The following is a 23,484-nucleotide window of genomic DNA, read 5'->3' as shown; positions in this document are numbered from 1 at the left end:
GAATAGTAGAGATCTATTTCTTTGGAAAGATGGTGATAAATTCGTATGATCATTCGTCTGCGTGTGTGTGGCAATCTATCCGAGCTAGGGAGACGGAAGTAGATTGGGTGAATGTGGTATGGTTTTCTCAATGTATTCCTCGACATGCTTTCCTTATGTGGCTCATCATGCGTAGGAAACTTTTGACTCAGGATAAAATTCTATAATGGGATCTGACGAGAAGAAAGAACATGAACATGATGTGCTGCTTATTGTGTTTCGAAAATAATGACTCTCACGAGCATCTGTTTTTCGAATGTAAGTTCTCGGCTCAGATTTGGCGCTCGGTTAGGGATAAGGTGAATATGGGTACGGTTGACCCGAAGTGGACTGATGTGACGAGTTGGTTCTTAGCTAGAGGTGCGTCTAAATCGGTCTTCAATTATTCAAGTCGCCTCATAGTAGCAGCTTCAGCGTATTTCATTTGGCAAGAGCGTAACGCTAGATTGTTTAAAAATCAAACGAGACCTCCAGACATTATTATCTCTTTGATTCTTCAAACAGTTCGATACAAACTTATGGGAGCGAAGTACAAGAGAATGGATAAAGTCAAACGCTTTCTAGAGCTGTGGGATATTCATGATGACGTGATGCTTGACGACGCTGGCTAGTTGTTTATGATTGGTGGCTAGGTTGTTTTTCTAGATTTTTTGTCTAGTGGGTGTTGAATTGTGAGATAGTTGTCTCGTTTTTCTTGTGTTACTTTCATGGGGGGTTGTCCCATGTTAGAACTAGTATGGGCTTTCCATGCTACTTGTTTTTCTGTTTTGTGAATATATAGAATCACCGGGGTAACCCTTTACCCAAAAATAGGATGTTGAGTCTTGCACGTGGAGCGAGGCGTCGTTGTGGATCATTGAGCACTGTACAGGTTATAGTCTGGTTTAATAAAAACATTTTCCCCTTATTAAAACCAAGTTCTCTATAACCAATGGCTCTGATACCAATCTGTCACACCCCCAAAATCCATACACGAAGTACCACCGCATGGAGGCGTGACATGACCAGGATCAAGCCACCAATCATATTGAACACATAAGTAAATAGTAAATGTCACTCATCAATACGAAAGGTGTTTTCAAAACAAACATAAACAAGTGTGTAGCGGAAGCAATAATGTAAAACCCAACATAAGTATTAAATTGAAATGTCATAAAAGTTTTTATCATAACATCCACAATCCATGCCCACAACGATCGCGCCTCCCGTGCAAGCTCCATGAATACCTATTGTCCAGCAAGGCATGTAACAGAGAGTCAACTACTAGTTGAGCGAGTTCACAGCAAGTAAGTTCATTGCATAACTATGCGTTATTAACTAAGCCGTTTTGTACGTTCAATTGGTGGGGGCTTCCCATGTTGTATATACTAGACTAGTTGTAACCATAAGTGTTCTTCTTAACCCGAGAACAGGAATACGTACGAGGTTTACGTAGGTTTTACGTAAGTGCCCTTCTTAACCCGAGGACAGTGGTACGCGGGGGTTTACGTAGGTTTTACGTAAGTGTCCTTCATAACCCTAGGACAGTAGTATGTATGAGTTTACGTATGTCACACCCCCAAAATCCACACGCGGAGTATCACCGCTTGGGAGCGTGACTGACCAGGATCAAGCCACCAATCATATTGAACATAGCATATAATAACTAAAGTAGTTCATAAAAATCCAACTCAATACAATTGATGTTCAAACCAAACGTAGTTTAAGTAGCGGAAGCATAATATGAAAACCCAATGTATGTAATAAGTTCAAGTGTTATAAAGTTTAACATGGCATCCATGATCCATGCTCCACAACGACCTGCTCCTCCCTGTGCAAGCTCCATATGTATCTAAGGTCCTGCAAGGCATGCAGCCGAGAGTCAACAAGTAGTTGAGCAAGTTCACAGTTAATAGTTCAGTAGTTGTAATAGTACAATAAGCCTTGTGTTCATTCATTAAGTCATGTGTCGTATTAGTTCGTATCGCGGCCCTCTAGGCATGTATGCGAAGATTAGGGAAAGTTCCCAAGTATTCTAGACTAGGTATATTTGTATCGCGGCCACCCGGCATGTGTGCGAAAGTTTAGTGTATAGTTCGCGGCCTTCCTAGGCATGTGTGCGAAGTTTAGTCATAATATCGCGGCCGACCCCAGCGTGTGTGCGAAGATCAGTTCGATTAGTATCACTAGTCTAGTCGTATCTTATCAATCACCCTTCCTCACCCGAGGACCATATAATTAAGTTCCATAAGCTAGGTAAGTGCAAGTAAATAATCCAAACCCATTCCCACCCTGGGAACCCCATGCCTTGGCTGTGTGAACTCACCTTGGTTTGCTCGGTATGCTAAGTATGTGCTCACAGTTAATCAATCACGTCCTAAGGTACGCACGTATACATAATTAGTTTATATCCAAGTTGTCCACGCATAGGTATAATCACAGAAGTACTAAGCATGTATCCAATATCATATAAGTCAGGCATATCACTTAACAGCAGTTAATCAATCCAGTTAACTTCTAACAGAGTTAAATCAGGTTACTGTGCAAATTATCCAAATCGGCGAAACACAGATTGGCGAAACACATTTTGTTTCGTCGTGATCTCCTTTGGCGAAACACATTCTGTTTCGTCATTCACCCCTTTGGCGAAACAAAGTTCAGTTTCGTCAATTACCATTGGCGAAACACCCCATCTGTTTCGCCAAAAATTCCGTTTCGTGAGCCAGCTTCAGTTACGTCAATTAACATCAGTTACAAACTTTACACAGAAACCCTAATCATTCTAGCAGCCGTCATGCTATCCTCGATCATCATCAATCACAGATCATTATACACGGATCATAGAGAAATCATTCAACAATAATTATCAAATCAATAACATAATCATCACGGTTCTTAACGTCTAGCATGAACCCTAGTTTATGTGTACCACAAATCGATTAGCATAACACATCACCTCAACGAACCCTATTAACATGCTATCATGCATTCGGATAACACAAGCAACATTCAAATATGGTTGTTCCCAAGCATCATACAATCTAGTTCATCATCAACAAACAATCTGCATCTCAATATATAGAAATTGTAACCGATTAAATCATACGTTACGAATCCAGAATCATCACACGCATATACTCATATTTGATCCAGAAATCAAGCATAAACACAACATGTATGAAGAAATCAAAGAACAAAGAAACCGATTAAACGAACACGCACTAACCGAGATATCCGGGTTGATAGTTTTAATCGCTAAAGGCCTAGGGAAAAATACACACAGTTGCTGTCACACTTGAGAGGAAATTTTAGGGTTCCGTGTTTGCAAAAGTGTGACAAATTGAGCTGTTCCGTAAAACTTATACGCGTTTAAGTGTTTTGGGCCCTTACTGGGCTTGGCGGAACTGACGGGCCGGCGAAACAGCCTGTTTCGTTGAGATGGAAATGACGAAACAGACTTCTGTTTCGTCGGGTTTGGTTTTGGCGAAACAACTCTGTTTCGTCGAGATCCTTTCATGTGTTTAACAGTTAAGGTTTTTCAACAGATTTCATGTTATACAATCAAACACATAATCATGCAAACACAATACGTTTTATTATAACACGAAGTGTACAGTTACAAGTCAAACAACTAAACAGTCAAAGTCAACGGGCATTAAATGCAAAATTGAAAGTCGGAAACTCGAGTTGTTATCCCCAACTTGAAAGAAATTTCGTCCCAAAATTTAGCATGCGGTTACTGAGGAAGCTAGGTAAGTTGTATCGTTTACTGGTTTTCCTGGGGTGTCACATCATCCCCCCGTTGATTTGGAATTTCGTCCCGAAATTCTGCAGTAGTAGCTTCAGCCTCAGTAGTGGTTGCATTGGTTCCGAATAACTGGGGATACTTGAGTTTCATTTGATCTTCACGCTCCCAGGTGAACTCGGGGCCGCGATGGGAGTTCCAACGAACGCGAACAAGAGTGATTCTCGTGTTCTTGAGGACCTTAACATCCTGATCCGTGATTTCAACAGGTTCCTCGACGAACTGCAACCGCTCGTCGATAATGAGCTCCTTCAAGGGAACTATGAGGGTCTCATCTGACAGGCACTTCTTCAGATTCGACACGTGAAAGACATTGTGAACTGCACCGAGTTCAGCTGGTAAGTTTAGTCTGTAGGCCACTTTGCCTATTCTTTCTGCGATTTCGAACGGTCCGACATACCGCGGATTGAGTTTGCCCCGTTTGCCAAAACGAACCACACCCTTCCAGGGTGAGACTTTGAGTAAAACCCGGTCCCCGACCTGAAATTCCAATGGCTTCCTACGCTTATCCGCGTAGCTTTTCTGACGGTCGCGAGCTGCCGCCATGCGTGGCCTTATTTGTGCAATCTTTTCCGTGGTGTCCACTATAAGTTCTGGACCTGTGATCTGACTACCCCCCACCTCTGCCCAACAGAGAGGTGACCGGCATTTACGCCTGTACAATGCCTCAAATGGAGCGGCTTGTATGCTGGTGTGATAACTGTTATTGTATGAAAACTCCACTAAAGGGAGATGCTTATCCCAGCTGTTGCCAAAATCGATAACACATGCCCGAAGCATGTCTTCCAAGGTTTGAATCGTGCGCTCAGACTGCCCATCCGTCTGAGGGTGATAAGCCGTGCTCATATCTAACCGAGAGCCAAAGCCTTGTGCATTGCTTGCCATAGTTCTGACGTGAATCATGCATCGCGATCCGAAATAATAGAGGTGGGCACCCCGCGCCTCGAGACCACTTCTTTCAAGTAGATGTCTGCTAATGTGGAAAACTTGTCTGTTTCTTTGATTGCCAGGAAATGAGCAGACTTGGTGAGTCGATCCACGATCACCCAAATAGTATCGTTCCCACGTTGGGATCTAGGCAGGCTAGTAACGAAGTCCATGGAAATTTCTTCCCATTTCCACTGTGGTATCTTTGGTTGCTGGAGTAGACCTGCTGGTTTCTGATACTCTGCCTTGACTTTTGCACAGGTCAAGCATTTGCTGACATAGGTAGCGATGTGGGCCTTCATACTAGGCCACCAATAAGTAGTTCTGATGTCATGGTACATCTTATCCGACCCTGGATGTACCGAGTAGCGAGACTTGTGAGCTTCATCCATTACCAGCTCGCGTAAGTCTCCAAAAAGTGGGACTCATATACGCCCTGTTACATAGTAGGCGCCGTCTTCCTTCTGTTCTAATCGTTGCCTTGAGCCGCGTAGCGCTTCAGCCCTAACGTTTTCTGGTTTTAATGCTTCTACCTGAGCATCTCGTATCTGTGCTGGAAGACTAGACTGAATGGTGAGTTGCAATGCTCGTACACGCTTAGGTGTAGCGTCTTTCCGACTGAGGGCGTCAGCCACAACATTGGCTTTGCCTGGATGGTACTTGATAGCGCATTCGAAATCGTTCAAAAGCACCCATCTTCGTTGGCGAATGTTCAATCCTTTTGCTTAAGGATATGCTCGAGACTCCTGTGATCGGTGTAAATGGTGCACTTGGTACCGTACAGGTAGTGTCGCCATATCTTAAGCGCGAAGACAACAGCTCCCAGCTCTAAATCGTGTGTCGTGTAGTTCCGTTCGTGAACTTTATGTTGACGAGAAGCGTAGGCAATAACTTTATCCCGTTGCATCAATACACAACCCAAACCCTGTATCGACGCGTCACAATAAACCACAAAATCATCCGTGCCCTCTGGCAATGAGAGAATAGGTGCGCTGCAAAGCCTATCCTTTAAGTACTGGAAAGCGGTTTCCTGGGGATCTCCCCAACGGTAGGTGACACCCTTCTGTGTCAGTAGCATAAGTGGCTGTGCGATCTTCGAGAAGTCTTTGATAAACCGTCTGTAATAACCCGTCAAACCCAAGAATTGGCGTATTTCCGTTGGAGTGCGAGGCGCAGGCCAATTTCTGATCGAATCTACCTTGGATGGATCAACATGGATCCCATCCTTGTTTACCACGTGGCCTAGGAAATGGACTTCACGAAGCCAGAAGTCGCATTTTGAGAATTTGGCGTACAGTTGTTCCTTTCGAAGAAGTTCCAAGATAAGTCGTAGATGCTGCTCGTGTTCCTCCTGACTCTTGGAGTAGATCAGAATGTCGTCGATGAAAACGATGACGAATTTGTCTAAGTACGGTTTGCACTCTCTGTTCATAAGGTCCATGAAAACTGCCGGCGCGTTGGTCAACCCGAATGGCATGACTAGGAACTCGTAGTGGCCGTAGCGAGTTCTGAATGCTGTTTTGGAGACGTCCTCATCCCGGACTCTCAGCTGATGATAACCTGACCTCAGATCAATCTTGGAGTAGTAGTTCGACCCTTGCAACTGGTCGAATAAGTCGTCAATACGTGGAAGAGGGTAGCGGTTCTTCACTGTCACCTTTGTTGGATATAATGTTCAATTGCCGATTAAGATTCAATGTTGCCGTCAAGGTACGACCCAAAGAGTTACACTTTGGGCAACGAACATGTAACGGTGTTTTAATCATTAATCACCGGATCACGAAATAATAAGCGTAATGAAAGAAACGGGTAATTATTTGGAATAATTACGGAGAGCCGATTTAATATTATAATTAATTTATTAATTATAATAAATTGTATATATATATATATATATATATATATATATTGTTAATTATCTAGATAATTAAAAAGAGAGATAATTATTATAATTATAAGATAATTATTAAATTGTAATTAGATTACATTACTTTATTATCTCCTAAAAACTCTCCATGTAATTGTTCCATATAACTCTTAATTTGATATATATATACACGTGACTTTTGATAGATTGAGTGATGCTTTTCAAAAGGTCCACAAGAAACAGAAAAACAATATATGTTAACTTCAATTTTGAGGAACTTTGATTTTGGTTTTTATCGGCTGTCGCAAAAGAAAAAGGAACAGGAGCAACAATTTACAAAAGAAATCATTTGTTTCTTTGAATACGCATAAGGTAAGGTTTTGAACTTTATTTTCTCTAGATTTAAGGTTTCGTTTGAAATCGTTTCAAACGAACAAATCTGATTTCGTGGTCAACGATCATCTAGCGAGATCGTTCGTTGAACCAAGGTGTCTTTCTTGGATGTCACGATTCTTTATATTTATTATAACCTGTTTTGATTGTAAAGAGATCACTGGTGGAAACGGTTTAGAACCGAACCTCGTGTACATGTTTTCCGCTGCGTTCAGTTTGTTTGACAAATTGACTAAAATTATTTTCTAATAGTTACACGCAAGTTCCAACAGTGGTATCAGAGCCACCTTACAAATCAAAGTAGGCTAATTTTATTATAGTGTTTATAGATCCATAAAATAGTTATACAATTGCATGCTTAAAATCGAGTAGATTTGGCATAGGAACCTGTCACGTATAATAGTTATAGGCAAGTTTTATTAAGGCCAAAAAAAATAACACTTGTCAAAGTCCTCTTTGAAATAATTTTTGGCCTTAACCTATTTCGTTTAGCTTAATGATCGTACTATGCAAATTCGGGTTTAGAATTTTTTTTTTATGAAACGCGTACCTAATTAGTTTTGAAGCTATGTGGTTAAGTAAATAAAAAAAAATCGGAAATATTGAAATAGTGATTTCAATATAAAACCGATAGATTTAAAAAGAAATCAGATGTCATTAAATTCTAATTTTTTCTTCTTATCAGAAATTTAATTTATAAAAAAAAAGTTTTTTTTTAGGATGGGATCCAAGATTAAGTGGGAGCACAAAAGGGTTTGTGCGTACACTTAATGGGCTCGGTTCATGTTCTTGGGCTCGAACGAACCGAACATATTCTGAACCCGGAATTGCATATTTATTTATTTTATTATGCGTTTTGCCATGAAATATTTGTTACGTATATAAAATTAATAATTAATATACGATCATTAAAACGACAATTTTAATAAAAGGTTTATTAAGTATTGGATAGCTAATTAAAATAAACAGTTTATTTTAAAATACAAAATCAAAATTGGTTTAACAAAAATTAAAAGTTAATTTGAAAACCGTAATTAATAAAAGTTATTAATTAAAATAAATTTGCGACACGACCAACTTAGATTAAATAAGGTATTTAAAATTAATCGGTCGAGTGATTGAAAGGTGTTCCAAGTCGTCACAAATTAAAACGTAAAATTGATTTTTACAAAGGAATTGTATAACCTATGTTCATGGCATAGGCCGTACAAGTATTTTAAAACGACCCGAACTGGTAATTTTAAAATATAACCCAAATTAAAATCGACATTCTACGCCACCCTAAATTAAGAACACCCGAACTGATCTATCCGAACCCCTGGTGCTAGTGTTTACCCTGCATCCAGGCCTACGGTTTTGGTTAGGGGTAGTTCCGCGATTTCCATGCTTACATGGGCCGGGCTACGGTTCTTATTTGAGGACAAATATCACTTTCGCGACACGAGAGCGAATGTTAGTGTTTACCCTGCATTCGTCTTCTACGGTTGTGAAAGTGGGTGTAGTTGGGGTTAACGTACCAATGCTTGACAACACTCGTCATGCGACCCCAAACCGAGAATTGTGTAGTTGACACAATTGGTGATCGTCACCTACCCTTCAATCTATGCTAGTGAAGAGTGCTAAGTCCATTCACTGAGTTATGGGGAGATGGGATCTCATCCTAATTCCTAAAATTTTGTATATCTTAGGTCAAAATTGAATTAGGTTAATGCATGAAAATTACTAATAAAATTTTCTTCTAAATTCTACAGATGTCTACAAACAATTCTGATAACACCAAATTCTCGCTTAAGTCCATCCTTGAAAATGCTAAACTTGATAATTCTAACTTCATGGATTGGTACAGCAACCTGAAAATTGTTCTCAGGGCGGAGAAAAAGGCTTATGTCCTTGAAGGACCAATTCCCGAAGCACCTGCTGCTAATACGGGTGCAGCCCGTAGGACATGGGAAAAACATGTTGATGATTCCCAAGATGTGACATGTCTCATGCTTGCTATGATGATTCCAGAACTTCAGAAGAATCTGGAAAACTTGGGCGCATATGAGATGAGTGAGCAGCTGAAAAACATGTTTCAGCAGCAAGCTCGTCATGAGCGTTTTGAGGTGATGAGATCTCTCATTACATGTCGCATGCAGGAAGGTACTTCGGTCAGTGCTCATGTACTGAAAATGAAGTCTTTCGTTGATCAACTGGAGCGTCTGAACGCACCCCTTAGTAATGAGTTAGCTACGGATGTGATCCTTAACTCGCTACCCAATTCATATCATCAGTTCGTAATGAACTATAACATGAATGGGTGGGAAAGAACGATCCCAGAGTTGCATCAGATGCTAAAAACTGCTGAGACAAACATCCCAACTAAGGGCAATCCAGTGATGGCGATCAGGGAAGGAAGAATTACCAAGAAGAAGCAATCCAAGGGAAAAGGCAAGGCGAGTAAACAAGACAAGGGCAAAGGCAAAAAAGTTGCCACTCCGAAGGCAAAGCCTCATAAAGATGCCAAGTGTTTTCACTGTGATGAGATCGGGCATTGGAAGAGGAATTGTCCCAAGTACCTGGCTGAGTTGAAGCTTAAGAAGCTGCAGATTGGAGAATCCTCAGGTATACATGTTATTGATCTATTTTCCTTTTCGAGCAAATCTTGGGTGTTTGACACTGGATGTGGTTTTCACATTTGTAATGATTTGCAGGGACTAAAAAGGATTAGGAAGCTGAAGCAGGGTGACTTAGAGCTGCACGTTGGGAACGGGCAGAATGTTGCTGTGAAGGCAGTTGGAGAATTTATTCTTGAATTACCTTCTGGATTGTTTATTACTTTAGACAATGTTTTTTATGTTCCTAGTTTGACTAAGAATATTATTTCTGTTTCTGCTTTAAGAGAACAAGGTTTTAATTATGCTTTTGATGTTGTTAATGGTAGCATTTCTGCATTTTTAAATGGTGTGTTCTATTTTGAGGCAAAGCCTCACAATGGTGTCTATGAAATAGATACTTCTATCAATAGATCAAATAATATTGTATGCTCTTTTTCCTCTAAACGTGTTAAAACTAGCTTTAATCAAACATATCGTTGGCATTGTCGTCTTGGCCATATTAACATCAATCGCATGAGGAAGCTCCAGACCGCAGGGATTCTAGAATCCACGGGTCAAGAGACTTATGATTTATGCGAATGTTGTCTAAGTGGCAAGATGACTAAGGCCCCTTTTACCGGAACTAGTGAAAGGGCCAAAGACCTGTTAGGACTCATACATACTGATGTATGTGGTCCATTCAGGACTATGTCAAGGAATGGGGAAAGATTCTTCGTTACATTTACTGATGATTATAGTAGATATGGATATGTTTATCTTATGAAGTTTAAACATGACACCTTTGAAAAGTTCAAAGAATTCCAAAATGAAGTACAGAATCAACTAGGGAAAACGATCAAGGCACTTCGATCCGATCGAGGTGGTGAATACATTAATCAAGAGTTTGATGAACATCTCAAGAAGTGTGGGATTATATCCCAACTAACTCCACCTGGAACACCACAACTTAATGGTGTGTCTGAGAGGAGAAATCGAACCTTATTAGATATGGTTCGATCAATGATGTGTCGTACAAACTTACCACACTCTTTTTGGAGTTATGCTCTTGATACTGCTACACGTCTTGTAAATATTGCTCCTACTAAAAAGGTAGAAAAGACACCATATGAGATGTGGCATGGTAAACGACCTAAAGTCTCTTACCTTCGCATATGGGGATGTAACGCTTATGTTACCAGTGAGTCTTCGGACAAACTTGATCCTCGCGGTGAAAAAGTTGTTTTCATTGGATATGCATATCCGGTTGGTTATTATTTCTATAATCCTGCTGAAAATAGAGTTTTCACTAAGCGTCGAGGAACATTCCTAGAGGATGAGCTTATGGCGCGAGGAATTAGAGATAATCTTGTGGATCTTGAGGAAATTCGAGAACCACAAATTGATCAACCAATAGTCGAATCTACCTCTCAACAAAATATTATTGAACCTGAACCTGAGAGGATTCAGGAATCTGATGTAACACTAGGCGTCCGCAGAAGTACGAGGGATCGTCATGAACCTAATCGGTATTCACCTGATAGGTATGTCTTGATAATTGATCAAGAAGAGCCCTCAACCTACAAAGCTGCGATTTCAGGTAATGAATCTGAAAAATGGCTCGAAGCCATGGGCGTCGAGATGCAATCCATGTATGACAACCAAGTCTGGGATTTGGTTGAACTTCCTCCCGAATGTCGGACTGTAGGAAGTAAATGGGTTTTCAAGTTGAAAACAGACATGGATGGAAATGTGCAAACCTATAAGGCTCGGTTGGTTGCTAAAGGATTTACTCAAATTCAAGGAGTTGATTATGAGGAAACCTTCTCGCCAGTAGCCATTCTTAAGTCTATTAGGATTCTACTTGCCATAGTCGTGTATTATGACTACGAGATATGGCAAATGGATGTCAAAACCGCGTTCCTAAATGGACACCTAACAGAAGATGTCTATATGGAACAGCCTGAAGGTTTTGTAGATCCTAAGAATCCTAAGAAAGTTTGCAAGTTGAATAAATCCATTTATGGATTGAAACAAGCATCTCGAAGCTGGAATCTTCGTTTTGATCAAAAAATCAAACAGTTTGGTTTCATTAAAAACGAAGATTAGCCGTGTGTTTACAAGAAGGCAAGTGGGAGTTCTATTACTTTTCTAATCCTGTATGTAGATGACATACTTCTCATTGGAAACAATATTCCGATGCTGTAGGACGTTAAATCCTGGCTTGGTAAATGTTTCTCAATGAAGGATCTTGGAGAAGCTGCTTATATTCTAGGAATAAAGATTTATAGAGATAGATCTAAGCGGCTACTTGGACTCAGTCAAAGTACGTATATCGATAAGGTCATTAGGCGCTTTTCGATGCAAGATTCCAAGAAGGGTCTCTTGCCAATGGCAAGTGGAACCGTACTGAATAGTCATCAATGTCCCAAATTGGACAAAGATAAAGAGGATATGAAAAAGGTTCCATATGCCTCTGCTATCGGTTCCATCATGTATGCCATGTTATGTATAAGACCGGACGTATCGTTTGCTCTGAGCTTGACTAGCAGATATCAACAGAATCCTGGTAAAAGCCACTGGATTGCTGTGAAAAATATCCTAAAGTACTTAAAAAGAACTAAGGATATGTTTCTGATATTTGGCGGTTTGGAAGAAGAGATGAAAGTAAAGTGTTACATTGACGCAAGCTTCCAAACGGATCGTGATGATTCACGATCTCAGACAGGCTATGTTTTTACTTTAAATGGTGGTGCTATAACTTGGAAGAGTTCTAAACAAAGCGTGGTGGCCCAGTCGACCACTGAATCAGAATATATAGCGGCTTCAGAAGCTGCTAAGGAGGCTGTTTGGATGAAAAAGTTCATTGCTGATCTCGAAGTTATACCAAGCACACAGAAGCCTATCGAGATATTTTGCGACAATACAGGTGCAATTGCTCAGGCAAAGGAACCAAGGTCGCATCACAGCACGAAGCATATTCTCAGAAAATTCCACTACATACGGCAAGTTTTGGAAAGAGGAGACATCGTAGTAGAGAAAATTGATACTGATCAGAATCTAGCAGACCCATTTACTAAGCCTATACCTCAAGTGAGACACGAGAAGCATGCTGATTGTATAGGTCTTAGATATGCTAGACAGTGGGTCTGATTTTGTAATTTAGTAATGTGGTGCATTTTAAACTGTAAACAGTATTTTATGTTTATTTGAATTTAATGGTTGAATGTCTTTTAAACTATTATATTTGTGTTCAAATATTAGTACGTTAAGTATCTATGAATATTGTATTCTAAAATGTCCGTAGTCTATCAGATTCGTGAGAACCAATCTGGTAAAAGACTATTGTGAATTAGATGGTTGATCCATATCATGGATACTCAAAGTGTTGAGAACTATATTCATTGATATGATTAGTTGAATCATATTGGGCGTAACTCGTTTCAAAATGATCTTCATGGATCTTAGTCATAAGACATTTTGAATAGGTACGATCATTGTATCCTTAGACCTGCGTACATACTAGAACTAACTTAAATGAATGATTGCTCTTTGATTCTATCTAACGCTGTACGTAACTGCCAGTAATAAGGATAGTTTTGGGAATGATCTGAAGTTTAGTGGAAGTTGTTTGTAGCCAAAGGGATCTGTACTTCTATACTAAGAAGAAGAACACTCTAGCGCCTTTCGTTGATTTGAACTGGTGTTAAACGCGTGGCCACGCTCGAACTAGTAGTAGTTTGATAAACCACTTCAAATCAGGAACGGAATTAGAAATGGTTGAATAATATATGAGAATGAATTGGATCCATGTCTCATGTTCAACAAGTGTTCAATACAGAGGGATAAATGAGTCGATAACCAGGGCTATAGTATTTGCATAACCAAAGGTTTGATTAGTGCAAAGAATTAGTTGACATAAATTTGTCATACCTTGTTGGGGGCAATATGATGCAGCTAGGCACCCACTATTGTCTACATTGAAACTTAATCAGCCAATCGACCAAGTGGGAGACTGTTGGATATAATGTTCAATTGCCGATTAAGATTCAATGTTGCCGTCAAGTTACGACCCAAAGAGTTACACTTTGGGCAACGAACATGTAACGGTGTTTTAATCGTTAATGACCGGATCACGAAATAATAAGCGTAATGAAAGAAACGGGTAATTATTTGGAATAATTACGGAGAGCCGATTTAATATTATAATTAATTTATTAATTATAATAAATTGTATATATATATATATATATATTGTTAATTATCTAGATAATTAAAAAGAGAGATAATTATTATAATTATAAGATAATTATTAAATTGTAATTAGATTACATTACTTTATTATCTCCTAAAAACTCTCCATTTAATTGTTCCATATAACTCTTAATTTGATATATATATACACGTGACTTTTGATAGATTGAGTGATGCTTCTCAAAAGGTCCACAAGAAACAGAAAAACAATATATGTTAACTTCAATTTTGAGGAACTTTGATTTTGGTTTTTATCGGCTGTCGCAAAAGAAAAAGGAACAGGAGCAACAATTTACAAAAGAAATCATTTGTTTCTTTGAATACGCATAAGGTAAGGTTTTGAACTTTATTTTCTCTAGATTTAAGGTTTCGTTTGAAATCGTTTCAAACGAACAAATCTGATTTCGTTGTCAACGATCATCTAGCGAGATCGTTCGTTGAACCAAGGTGTCTTTCTTGGATGTCACGATTCTTTATATTTATTATAACCTATTTTGATTGTAAAGAGATCACTGGTGGAAACGGTTTAGAACCGAATCTCGTGTACATGTTTTCCGCTGCGTTCAGTTTGTTTGACAAATTGACTAAAATTATTTTCTAATAGTTACACGTAAGTTCCAACAACCTTGTTCAATTCACGGTAGTCAATACACATCCTGAAGGTACCGTCCTTCTTTTTCACGAATAATACTGGAGCTCCCCAAGGCGAAGAGCTTGGACGAATAAAGCCCTTTTCCAAGAGCTCTTGTAGCTGCTTTGACAGTTCTTCCAGTTCGGTTGGAGCTAATCGATACGGTGCTCGAGCTATGGGTGCTGCTCCTGGAGCGAGCTTGATTTGAAATTCGACCTGACGATGAGGCGGTAGACCAGGTAGATCTTCAGGAAACACTTGAGGAAAATCGCGTACAACTGGGATATCCTCTACTCTTTTCTCTTTCGTCGATGCATCAGTAACTAGTGCCAAAATGGCAGTATGACCCTTTCGTAAACATTTCTAAGCCTTCAGGAAGGAGATGATGCCAACCACAGCACCACTCTTGTCGCCTTGAACCTCGAGAGGTTCCTTACCAGATCGAGGAATACGAATGATCTTCTCTTTACATAGGATCTCTGCTTGCTGTTTGGATAACCAATCCATACCAATGACGATGTCGAAACTACCCAGAACTATAGGGATGAGGTCGATAGAGAAAGCTTGATCAACGAGGATAAGATTACAACCCTTGACTACATGTGCGGCTTCTACACTTTTACCATTAGCTAACTCTACGACATGTTTGGCGATTAAGAGTGTTGGTGTACGTTTTAACAATCTACTCACTTTCAAAGATATATAACTTGTATCAGCACCCGAATCAAATAAGACAGTAACGTAAATATTTTCGAGAAGAAACCTACCCATAACCACATTGGGATCATTCCTTGCGTCACCTCGACCCAGCACAAAAGCACGACCCCGAGCTTCGTTGCCATTGTTGTTGTTGTTTCCCCCGTTGTTGTTGTTCCCATTGCCCTGTTTGTTGTTGTTGTTGCGATTCTGGTTCTGGTTTAACTGGGGGCAATCACGCTTGAAATGACCTTCAGCTCCACACTGAAAACATCCCCTGTTGCCCCGCTGTTGCTGCTGCTGCGGGTTTTATGGAGCTGGTAATTGCAGTTGCTGGTTCTGATTCGCGGGTCTTGCACTCCTGCAGTCTTTAGCTTCATGCCCTAACTTGAGGCATCTCTGACAACGTTCTTTGCGACACTGTCCACTGTGGTGTCTGTTGCACCTATTACATAGTGGGTGAAATCCCCGATATCCACCCTGCCCCTGACTGCCTGATGATTGCTGACTCGGATTCTGGTAGTCATTTGTCTTGCGCTGCTGTGCTTGAGACTGAACAGAAACTGATCCCTTGCTGGAATCCCCATCCCATTTTCTCTTGTTGTCGCTGGGAGTAGCAGAAGTAGTGACAGCAGTAGTGGTAGCACTGATGCGTTTTGGCAGCTTGTTCTGCTCCACTGCTTGATCAGTGAGTCGGTGAGCAAGACGCTGGATGTCTTGGATGTTGTTAAGGTTAGCCGATGTCACATGGCTCTGGATCTCTGGCGCAAGTCCCTTGAGGTACAACTCAATGCGCTTAACTGGAGGGTCCACCATAGTTGGACACAAGATGGCCAGCTCGTTTGACCGTTTAGTGTAAGCTTCGATCTCCGACCCCGTCATTTTCATATGATACAGTTCCACCTCCAACTTATGGATGTCATCACGTGTGCAGTATTCTCGTTTGATCAGTTCCTTGAAATCTTCCCAAGGTGTGGCGTTAGGAGCTGCCAACCCTAGGATCTGTACTTGCGCGTTCCACCAGGTTAGTGCTATTCCTTCGAGAGTGCCAGTGGCGTACTTCACCCTGCGAGCCTCAGGGCATTCACACATTTCAAATACTGACTCTAGCTTCTCAAACCAATGGAGGAGTCCCACTGCCCCCTCGGTGCCACTGAAGGTGCTTGGACGACAGTCCATGAAGTTCTTGAATGTGCAGACCGGTTGTGGAGCGTTTTGACCTATTGTGCATAGAATAGGACAATATTAAATACAAAGGTTGATATAGGAATGTAGGATTCAAAGATCCTAATGTGTATCCCATCCGCAGGGTATACTACCTGCTTGTGCAGCTGCAAGTGCCGCAGCTACTTGTTCAGCAATGAGAGCCGTCAACTGGGCTTGAGTCATGTTAACACGTCCAGACATGATCTTTTTTTTTGGGTAAAGGGTTACCCCGGTGAATCTATTAATCACAACCAAATAAGTACAAGTAGGAGGCAAAAACACCACCTAGTTCACAAAAGCGACATGCCGCTAATATGTAACCAAACAAGAACAAAAAACACCACCCAGACAAAGGGGAATCAAAGAAAAACCAAAAACGAATTACAAGAATAAAGCTCTAAGTGTCCTCAAAGCTAATCTCCCACTCTTGTAAGACCTGTCGCACATGTATTGTGTCCTTGAACTTTAGTGATTTGAGCTTAAGTCGAACGTTGCTGATGATGTGATCAGCCAATTTTTCTGGAGGCCGCAATTGATTGTTGAAAAACCTGGAGTTCCTTTCCCGCCAGATAAAATAAGTTGTAGCCGCAACCAAAAGCTTGCCAATAATGGTGGCTATGGATCTCGATCGAGCCCGAGGAAGTAACCAGCTAACAATCTCATCCCAATTAGAACCCACGGCCTTCATGGCTGAATTCTCGTTAACACGATTCCAAACCTCTGTCGCATACTTGCATTCAAAGAAAAGATGATGATGCGAGTCGATGTTATTGTGACAAAGCAAACAGCACATTAAGTTCATGCAATCCTTGTTATCAATGTTCCATTGCCTTATTCTGTCTTGTGTGACTAACTTTCTTCTGAAGACGAGCCAAAGAACAAAAGCGTGTCTTGGAATACATTGCGAGAACCAGACCAGATTGTACCAGCTCACCTGAGTGCCACGAGAACGAATGCACTCCCACGCGTCAGAGGAACTGAACGGGACCAGGCGCTCATTAATGTCTTTCCACAAAACAACGTCCCTAACCCCTTCTGAAAGATTAATAGACGGTAGTTGATTCAAGACATGATCTTCATAGTAAAAGTAGAATAAGTGAGGATGGTTCGCGAGTAGTGCGATGACAGAAGAGTGCAAGCACATAGGTGTTCTCATGTAATGACGCATAGTAAGCAATGTAATCTAACATACTGCGAGCAAAGTTCTATGTAATTCTAGCAAGCAGGTAATAAACAGAAACCTTATTACCTAGGATGTTGAGTCTTGCACGTGGAGCGAAGCGTCGTTGTGGGTCGTTGAGAGCACTGTTCTAGTTATAGTCTGGTTTTAATAAAAACGTTTTCCCCTTATTAAAACCAAGTTCTCTATACCCAATGGCTCTGATACCAATCTGTCACACCCCCAAAATCCACACGCGGAGTATCACCGCTTGGGAGCGTGACTGACAAGGATCAAGCCACCAATCATATTGAACATAGCATAAAATAACTAAAGTAGTTCATAAAAATCCAACTCAATACAATTGATGTTCAAACCAAACGTAGTTTAAGTAGCGGAAGCATAATATGAAAACCCAATGTATGTAATAAGTTCAAGTGTTATAAAGTTTAACATGGCATCCATGATCCATGCTCCACAACGACCTGCTCCTCCCTGTGTAAGCTCCATATGTACCTAAGGTCCTGCAAGGCATGCAGCAGAGAGTCAACAACTAGTTGAGCGAGTTCACAGTTAATAGTTCAGTAGTTGTAATAGCACAATAAGCCTTGTGTTCATTCATTAAGTCATGTGTCGTATTAGTTCGTATCGCGGCCCTCTAGGCATGTATGCGAAGATTAGGGAAAGTTCCCAAGTATTCTAGACTAGGTATATTTGTATCGCCGCCACCCGGCATGTGTGCGAAAGTTTAGTGTATAGTTCGCGGCCTTCCTAGGCATGTGTGCGAAGTTTAGTCATAATATTGCGGCCGACCCCGGCGTGTGTGCGAAGATCAGTTCGATTAGTATCACTAGTCTAGTCGTATCTTATCAATCACCCTTCCTCACCCGAGGACCATATAATTAAGTTCCATAAGCTAGGTAAGTGCAAGTAAATAATCCAAACCCATTCCCACCCTGGGAACCCCATGCCTTGGCTGTGTGAACTCACCTTGGTTTGCTCGGTATGCTAAGTATGTGCTCACAGTTAATCAATCACGTCCTAAGGTACGCACGTATACATAATTAGTTTATATCCAAGTTGTCCACGCATAGGTATAATCACAGAAGTACTAAGCATGTATCCAATATCATATAAGTCAGGCATATCACTTAACAGCAGTTAATCAATCCAGTTAACTTCTAACAGAGTTAAATCAGGTTACTGTGCAAATTATCCAAATCGACGAAACACAGATTGGCGAAACACATTCTGTTTCGTCGTGATCTCCTTTGCGAAACACATTCTGTTTCGTCGTTCACCCCTTTGGCGAAACAAAGTTTAGTTTCGTCAATTACCCTTGGCGAAACACCCCATCTGTTTCGCCAAAAATTCCGTTTCGTGAGCCAGCTTCAGTTACGTCAATTAACATCAGTTACAAACTTTACACAGAAACCTTAATCATTCTAGCAGCCGTCATGCTATCCTCGATCATCATCAATCACAGATTATTATACACGGATCATAGAGAAATCATTCAACAATAATTATCAAATCAATAACATAATCATCACGGTTCTTAACGCCTAGCATGAACCCTAGTTTATGTGTACCACAAATCGATTAGCATAACACATCACCTCAACGAACCCTATTAACATGCTATCATGCATTCGGATAACACAAGCAACATTCAAATATGGTTGTTCCCAAGCATCATACAATCTAGTTCATCATCAACAAACAATCTGCATCTCAATATATAGAAATTGTAACCGATTAAATGATACATTACGAATCCAGAATCATCACACGCATATACTCATATTTGATCCAGAAATCAAGCATAAACACAACATGTATGAAGAAATCAAAGAACAAAGAAACCGATTAAACCAACACGCACTAACCGAGATATCCGGGTTGATAGTTTTAATCGCTAAAGGCCTGGGGAAAAATACACACAGTTGCCGTCACACTTGAGAGGAAATTTTAGGGTTCCGTGTTTGCAAAAGTGTGACAAATTGAGCTGTTCCGTATAACTTATACGCGTTTAAGTGTTTTGGGCCCTTACTGGGCTTGGCAGAACTGACGGGCCGGCGAAACAGCCTGTTTCGTTGAGATGGAAATGACGAAACAGACTTCTGTTTCGTCGGGTTTGGTTTTGGCGAAACAACTCTGTTTCGTCGAGATCCTTTCATGTGTTTAACAGTTAAGGTTTTTCAACAGATTTCATGTTATACAATCAAACACATAATCATGCAAACACAATACGTTTTATTATAACACGAAGTGTACAGTTACAAGTCAAACAACTAAACAGTCAAAGTCAACGGGCATTAAATGCAAAAGTGAAAGTCGGAAACTCGAGTTGTCACAACGTAGGTTTTACGTAAGGGTCCTCGCAACCGAGGACGATGGTAGATAGTCTAGTAACAGTGTAAGTCCAAGTGATTGTTCAATCCCATTCCTTCAATCCCATTCCCTACCCACCGGGAATCCCATGCCTTGGTAAGAGTGTGAACTCACCTTGGTTTGCTCGGTATGTTAAGTATGCTTCTAGTGTTAATTAATGGTTAGGTCCGTTACACGCGACCTAAGGTATATTGTACATAAACTCAATGTAAGTGTTTACGTTCAAATAAGGTTTACAATTCCTTAGTGTCCAAACAACTATGTTCCGTGTGGTAATTGTTTACAGATTGACATGACATAGATTGCACATGCATACAGTAACATACAGTAACATGTAGTAACATACAGTAACATACAGTTACATACAGTAACATACATTAACATACAGTAACATACAGTGGCAGTAAAAGTGTTTTTCATTCAACATTTAACCTGATTCAAGCTCGGAATATTATTAAACTTGGACCTTACAAGCATCAACAAACTCGGCTATATAAGCATTAACAAAACTCGGATCAAACATTACTTATAAAATTCGGACCATACATCCATAACAAAGTTCGGACCAAACACCCCCTCTTAAAACTCGGACCAAACACCCCCTTGTAAAAGTCGGACCAAGCACCCCCTTGTAAAAGTTGGACCAAGCTTCACATTTAAAACTCAGACTAGGCAACCAACCAAAATTCGGACCATGCATACTTATAAAACTCGGACCCAAGGAGTCCTTCAAAAATTCGGACCATGAGTCCTTTACAAAATTCGGACCATGTGTTCCATACAAACTCAGACCATGTGTTTAATACAAAGCTCAGACTATGTGTTCCATACAAAATTCAGACTTGTGACTTCACAAAGTCCTGACACTTAACTCCGAGTTATCAACATGCGTGAATTTCAAAACCATTTTACAGAATTTCAATGGAACAGTTACATTGCAGGTTACGATCAAAAACCCTAATTTTCATACATTGGCAATGCAGTAATCTAACCAACAATCAAACAATTCTAACATAGCAGGCATCTTAACATCAGGCAAGTGATTACACAACTGTTCATAAACTATTTCACAACAATCAGAATGATCAATAAACACAGAACCATTGTTTGGAGAACTAGGGTTTTGCATGAATCAAATAATCAAGGATTAACAGCAAATAATCATTAAACATTTACCTTAGATTGATTCTAGATGAAGAGAGAGATCAAAAGTGATGATTGAGAGCTTGTGCCACCAAGAAAAGATAATTGCAGGAGATGATTGTAGATGAAAATTGAAATACGTATAATGATTTGTGAGAGAGGTTAGGGTTAGGGGTTATTAAGATTTCACTAACTACTCTACTCACCCTTAAGTATCATCTTTTACATAAAACACACACACCACATATAATTTACAGTCAAGGCACAAAGTTCTCATGTAAGTCAAATAATGCACAAAGTAATGTATAGTTCCATGCAATGCTAAAGATTGTGAGACCAACTTAATTGTGTTAAGTTAAAGCATTAACCTGAAGTTACGGGTTGTCACATTTCCATTCAAAGTCAATGCCCAACGGCTGAAACTCTATCAAGGATTCATTGAGGATGAGGAAGAAGAAATCTCGCTTCAAATGGTCGAAGAATAAAAGCATGAACATCATACATGATAAGTTACAAACAAGCGGATAAACATCGAAATTGGTAAGTCTTCTAACCAAGTTTTGGGAAAACAGGGCACTCACACGAGCACTTAAAAAAATAAAAATAAAATTAAAAATAAAAATAAAATAAAAATAAAAAAATAAAATTTTTGAACTTTGCTTGGCACGAGGCCGTGTCCACTGGACACGGGGCCGTGTCCACTGGACACGGGGCCGTGTCCGCGCGACTGTCGGGATAAAACCCCTTTTTCATAACAGTTACTTCATTCCACACGCCCCGTTTCCCCAAAAACTCTCTGGCTCAGGCGATTTTCCGCAGAATTCCGACGTACCCTCTCGTTCTAACAACATCAAGGTATGATTGTATCATCATTAGTAGTTAGATTAGATACTTGCATGTAGTTAAAACAACACAAAATTTGGGGAAAAATCTAGGGTTCTTGAACTTCATCCGGATCGAACCTCAAATTTTTGCATAAATCTGTTAGCATTAGTTTAGATTAGTGTTATGGAAAGTAAATTCACTAGTATTGTTCAAAGATTCGCCCGATTTCTCACAAAAACCCCAAACCCTTGTTTTTTAACCGAAAAAGATAAAATTGAAGGGGTAAACGGTTTGTTTTGAGAAAATGGTACTTGGGTTTCATTTTCGTGGGAAACCGCACCAACTGGACCAAAAATTTTCAAGTTTTCGAAACCGGGTCGAAAAATGAAGATTTTGAGTAACAGACGCCTGGACACGGGGTCGTGTCCGCTGAACACGGGGCCGTGTCCAGCCTGCTGTTTCCAGTTTTGTCCGAAAATTTAACTGTTTCGTGCTAACTTTTGGTGTATTCTTTTAGATGTCGAAGAAATTCAAAAGGTTCAATGCAATTGAGCTCGATGCTAGGGCAAGATACGAAGTGCTTCAAACCAGACCGGAAGAATACCCAAGACAAGCATGCATGGTCCTGTTAGCATTGGTAAACCAACTTGACCATTTTAACAACCTCGTTACCGGCCCACTAAGAGTCGCCCTAATAACTCGACTTCGCTCAGTCCACGAGTACAATCTAGAATTCTACAGCACCTTTGTGTTCAATTCAAGGAGCGACCCATTCGATAATGATGGGGTGCAATTCCGATGTGGTGGAACTAGGTACTCGATTTCAATGGCACAGTTTGGGTCGATAGTTGGGCTGTTTGCGGAGGAAGACTCGGGTAATGAAGAGAACACCAGAGGGATGCGAGAGTTGGATGAGAACGAACGCCAAGCCACGTGGGCTCAGATTGGTGAAGGGCACTACAACCCGAGCAGCACTAAGAGCACTAAGCTGAGAGACCCACTCTACCGCTACATTCATAGGGTCCTCGCTTTCTCTCTTAGTCAAAGGCATGATAGTAATGGCGTTGTTGGGTTGAGAGATTTAGTGGTCCTTCATTGCATTCACAACCGCAGACACCTCGATGTTTCGTACCTCCTGCTCCGAAACATGCATTTGAACCGGCTAGCTACTGCACCAACCCCTATCTACTTTGGGGGTTGGATATACCGTCTCTTCAAGCATTTCGTGAACATGCCTAGGTCCTTCGATAGGAGCCCATGGTCGGGAAGAGTGGATGTACACATTTGCCGCTCCATGAACTTAATTTATGAAGCTGAAGACGGGACGGTTAGCTTCCAAAGGATGCAAGGGCATGCATGGAACCCGCAAGAGGCACTCGTCCTTCACGCTCCACATCATCATCAGTACCAGTACCAACCCCACGGTGATCCGGGGCAATCCTCCTCACAAGGAGGTGGTTTTCCTAACTTCCAAAGTTTGCATGATTTGTTGCAGGAAAACCTCATGTGCACTAGGAACACCTACAACCTCGCCAACAACACGTACAACCGGGTCGGAGCCATTGAGAGAAACATCTCCGATATTCAAGATGA

General features: G+C 40.6%; 1 protein-coding gene across 1 annotated transcript; it reads left to right on the top strand.

Annotated features, from left to right (window-relative positions):
- The first annotated feature begins 230 nt into the window (after window positions 1-230).
- On the top strand, window positions 231-650 carry LOC110900578. The gene has a single exon (XM_022147463.1). It carries the CDS (start codon window positions 231-233, stop codon window positions 648-650), a length of 420 nt encoding a protein of 139 aa, XP_022003155.1.
- Window positions 651-23,484: the final 22,834 nt, after the last annotated feature.

The sequence above is a fragment of the Helianthus annuus genome, chromosome 13 (assembly GCF_002127325.2).
Source record: "Helianthus annuus cultivar XRQ/B chromosome 13, HanXRQr2.0-SUNRISE, whole genome shotgun sequence".
Classification (NCBI taxonomy): domain Eukaryota; kingdom Viridiplantae; phylum Streptophyta; class Magnoliopsida; order Asterales; family Asteraceae; genus Helianthus; species Helianthus annuus.
The sequence above is the reverse complement of the archived record's forward strand: the minus strand, read 5'-3'. Positions and strand labels throughout refer to the sequence as shown.

Coding starts and splice junctions, on each gene's coding strand:
- LOC110900578 (XM_022147463.1), top strand. CDS start 231: ATGAACATGATGTGCTGCTTATTGTGTTTCGAAAATAATGACTCTCAC.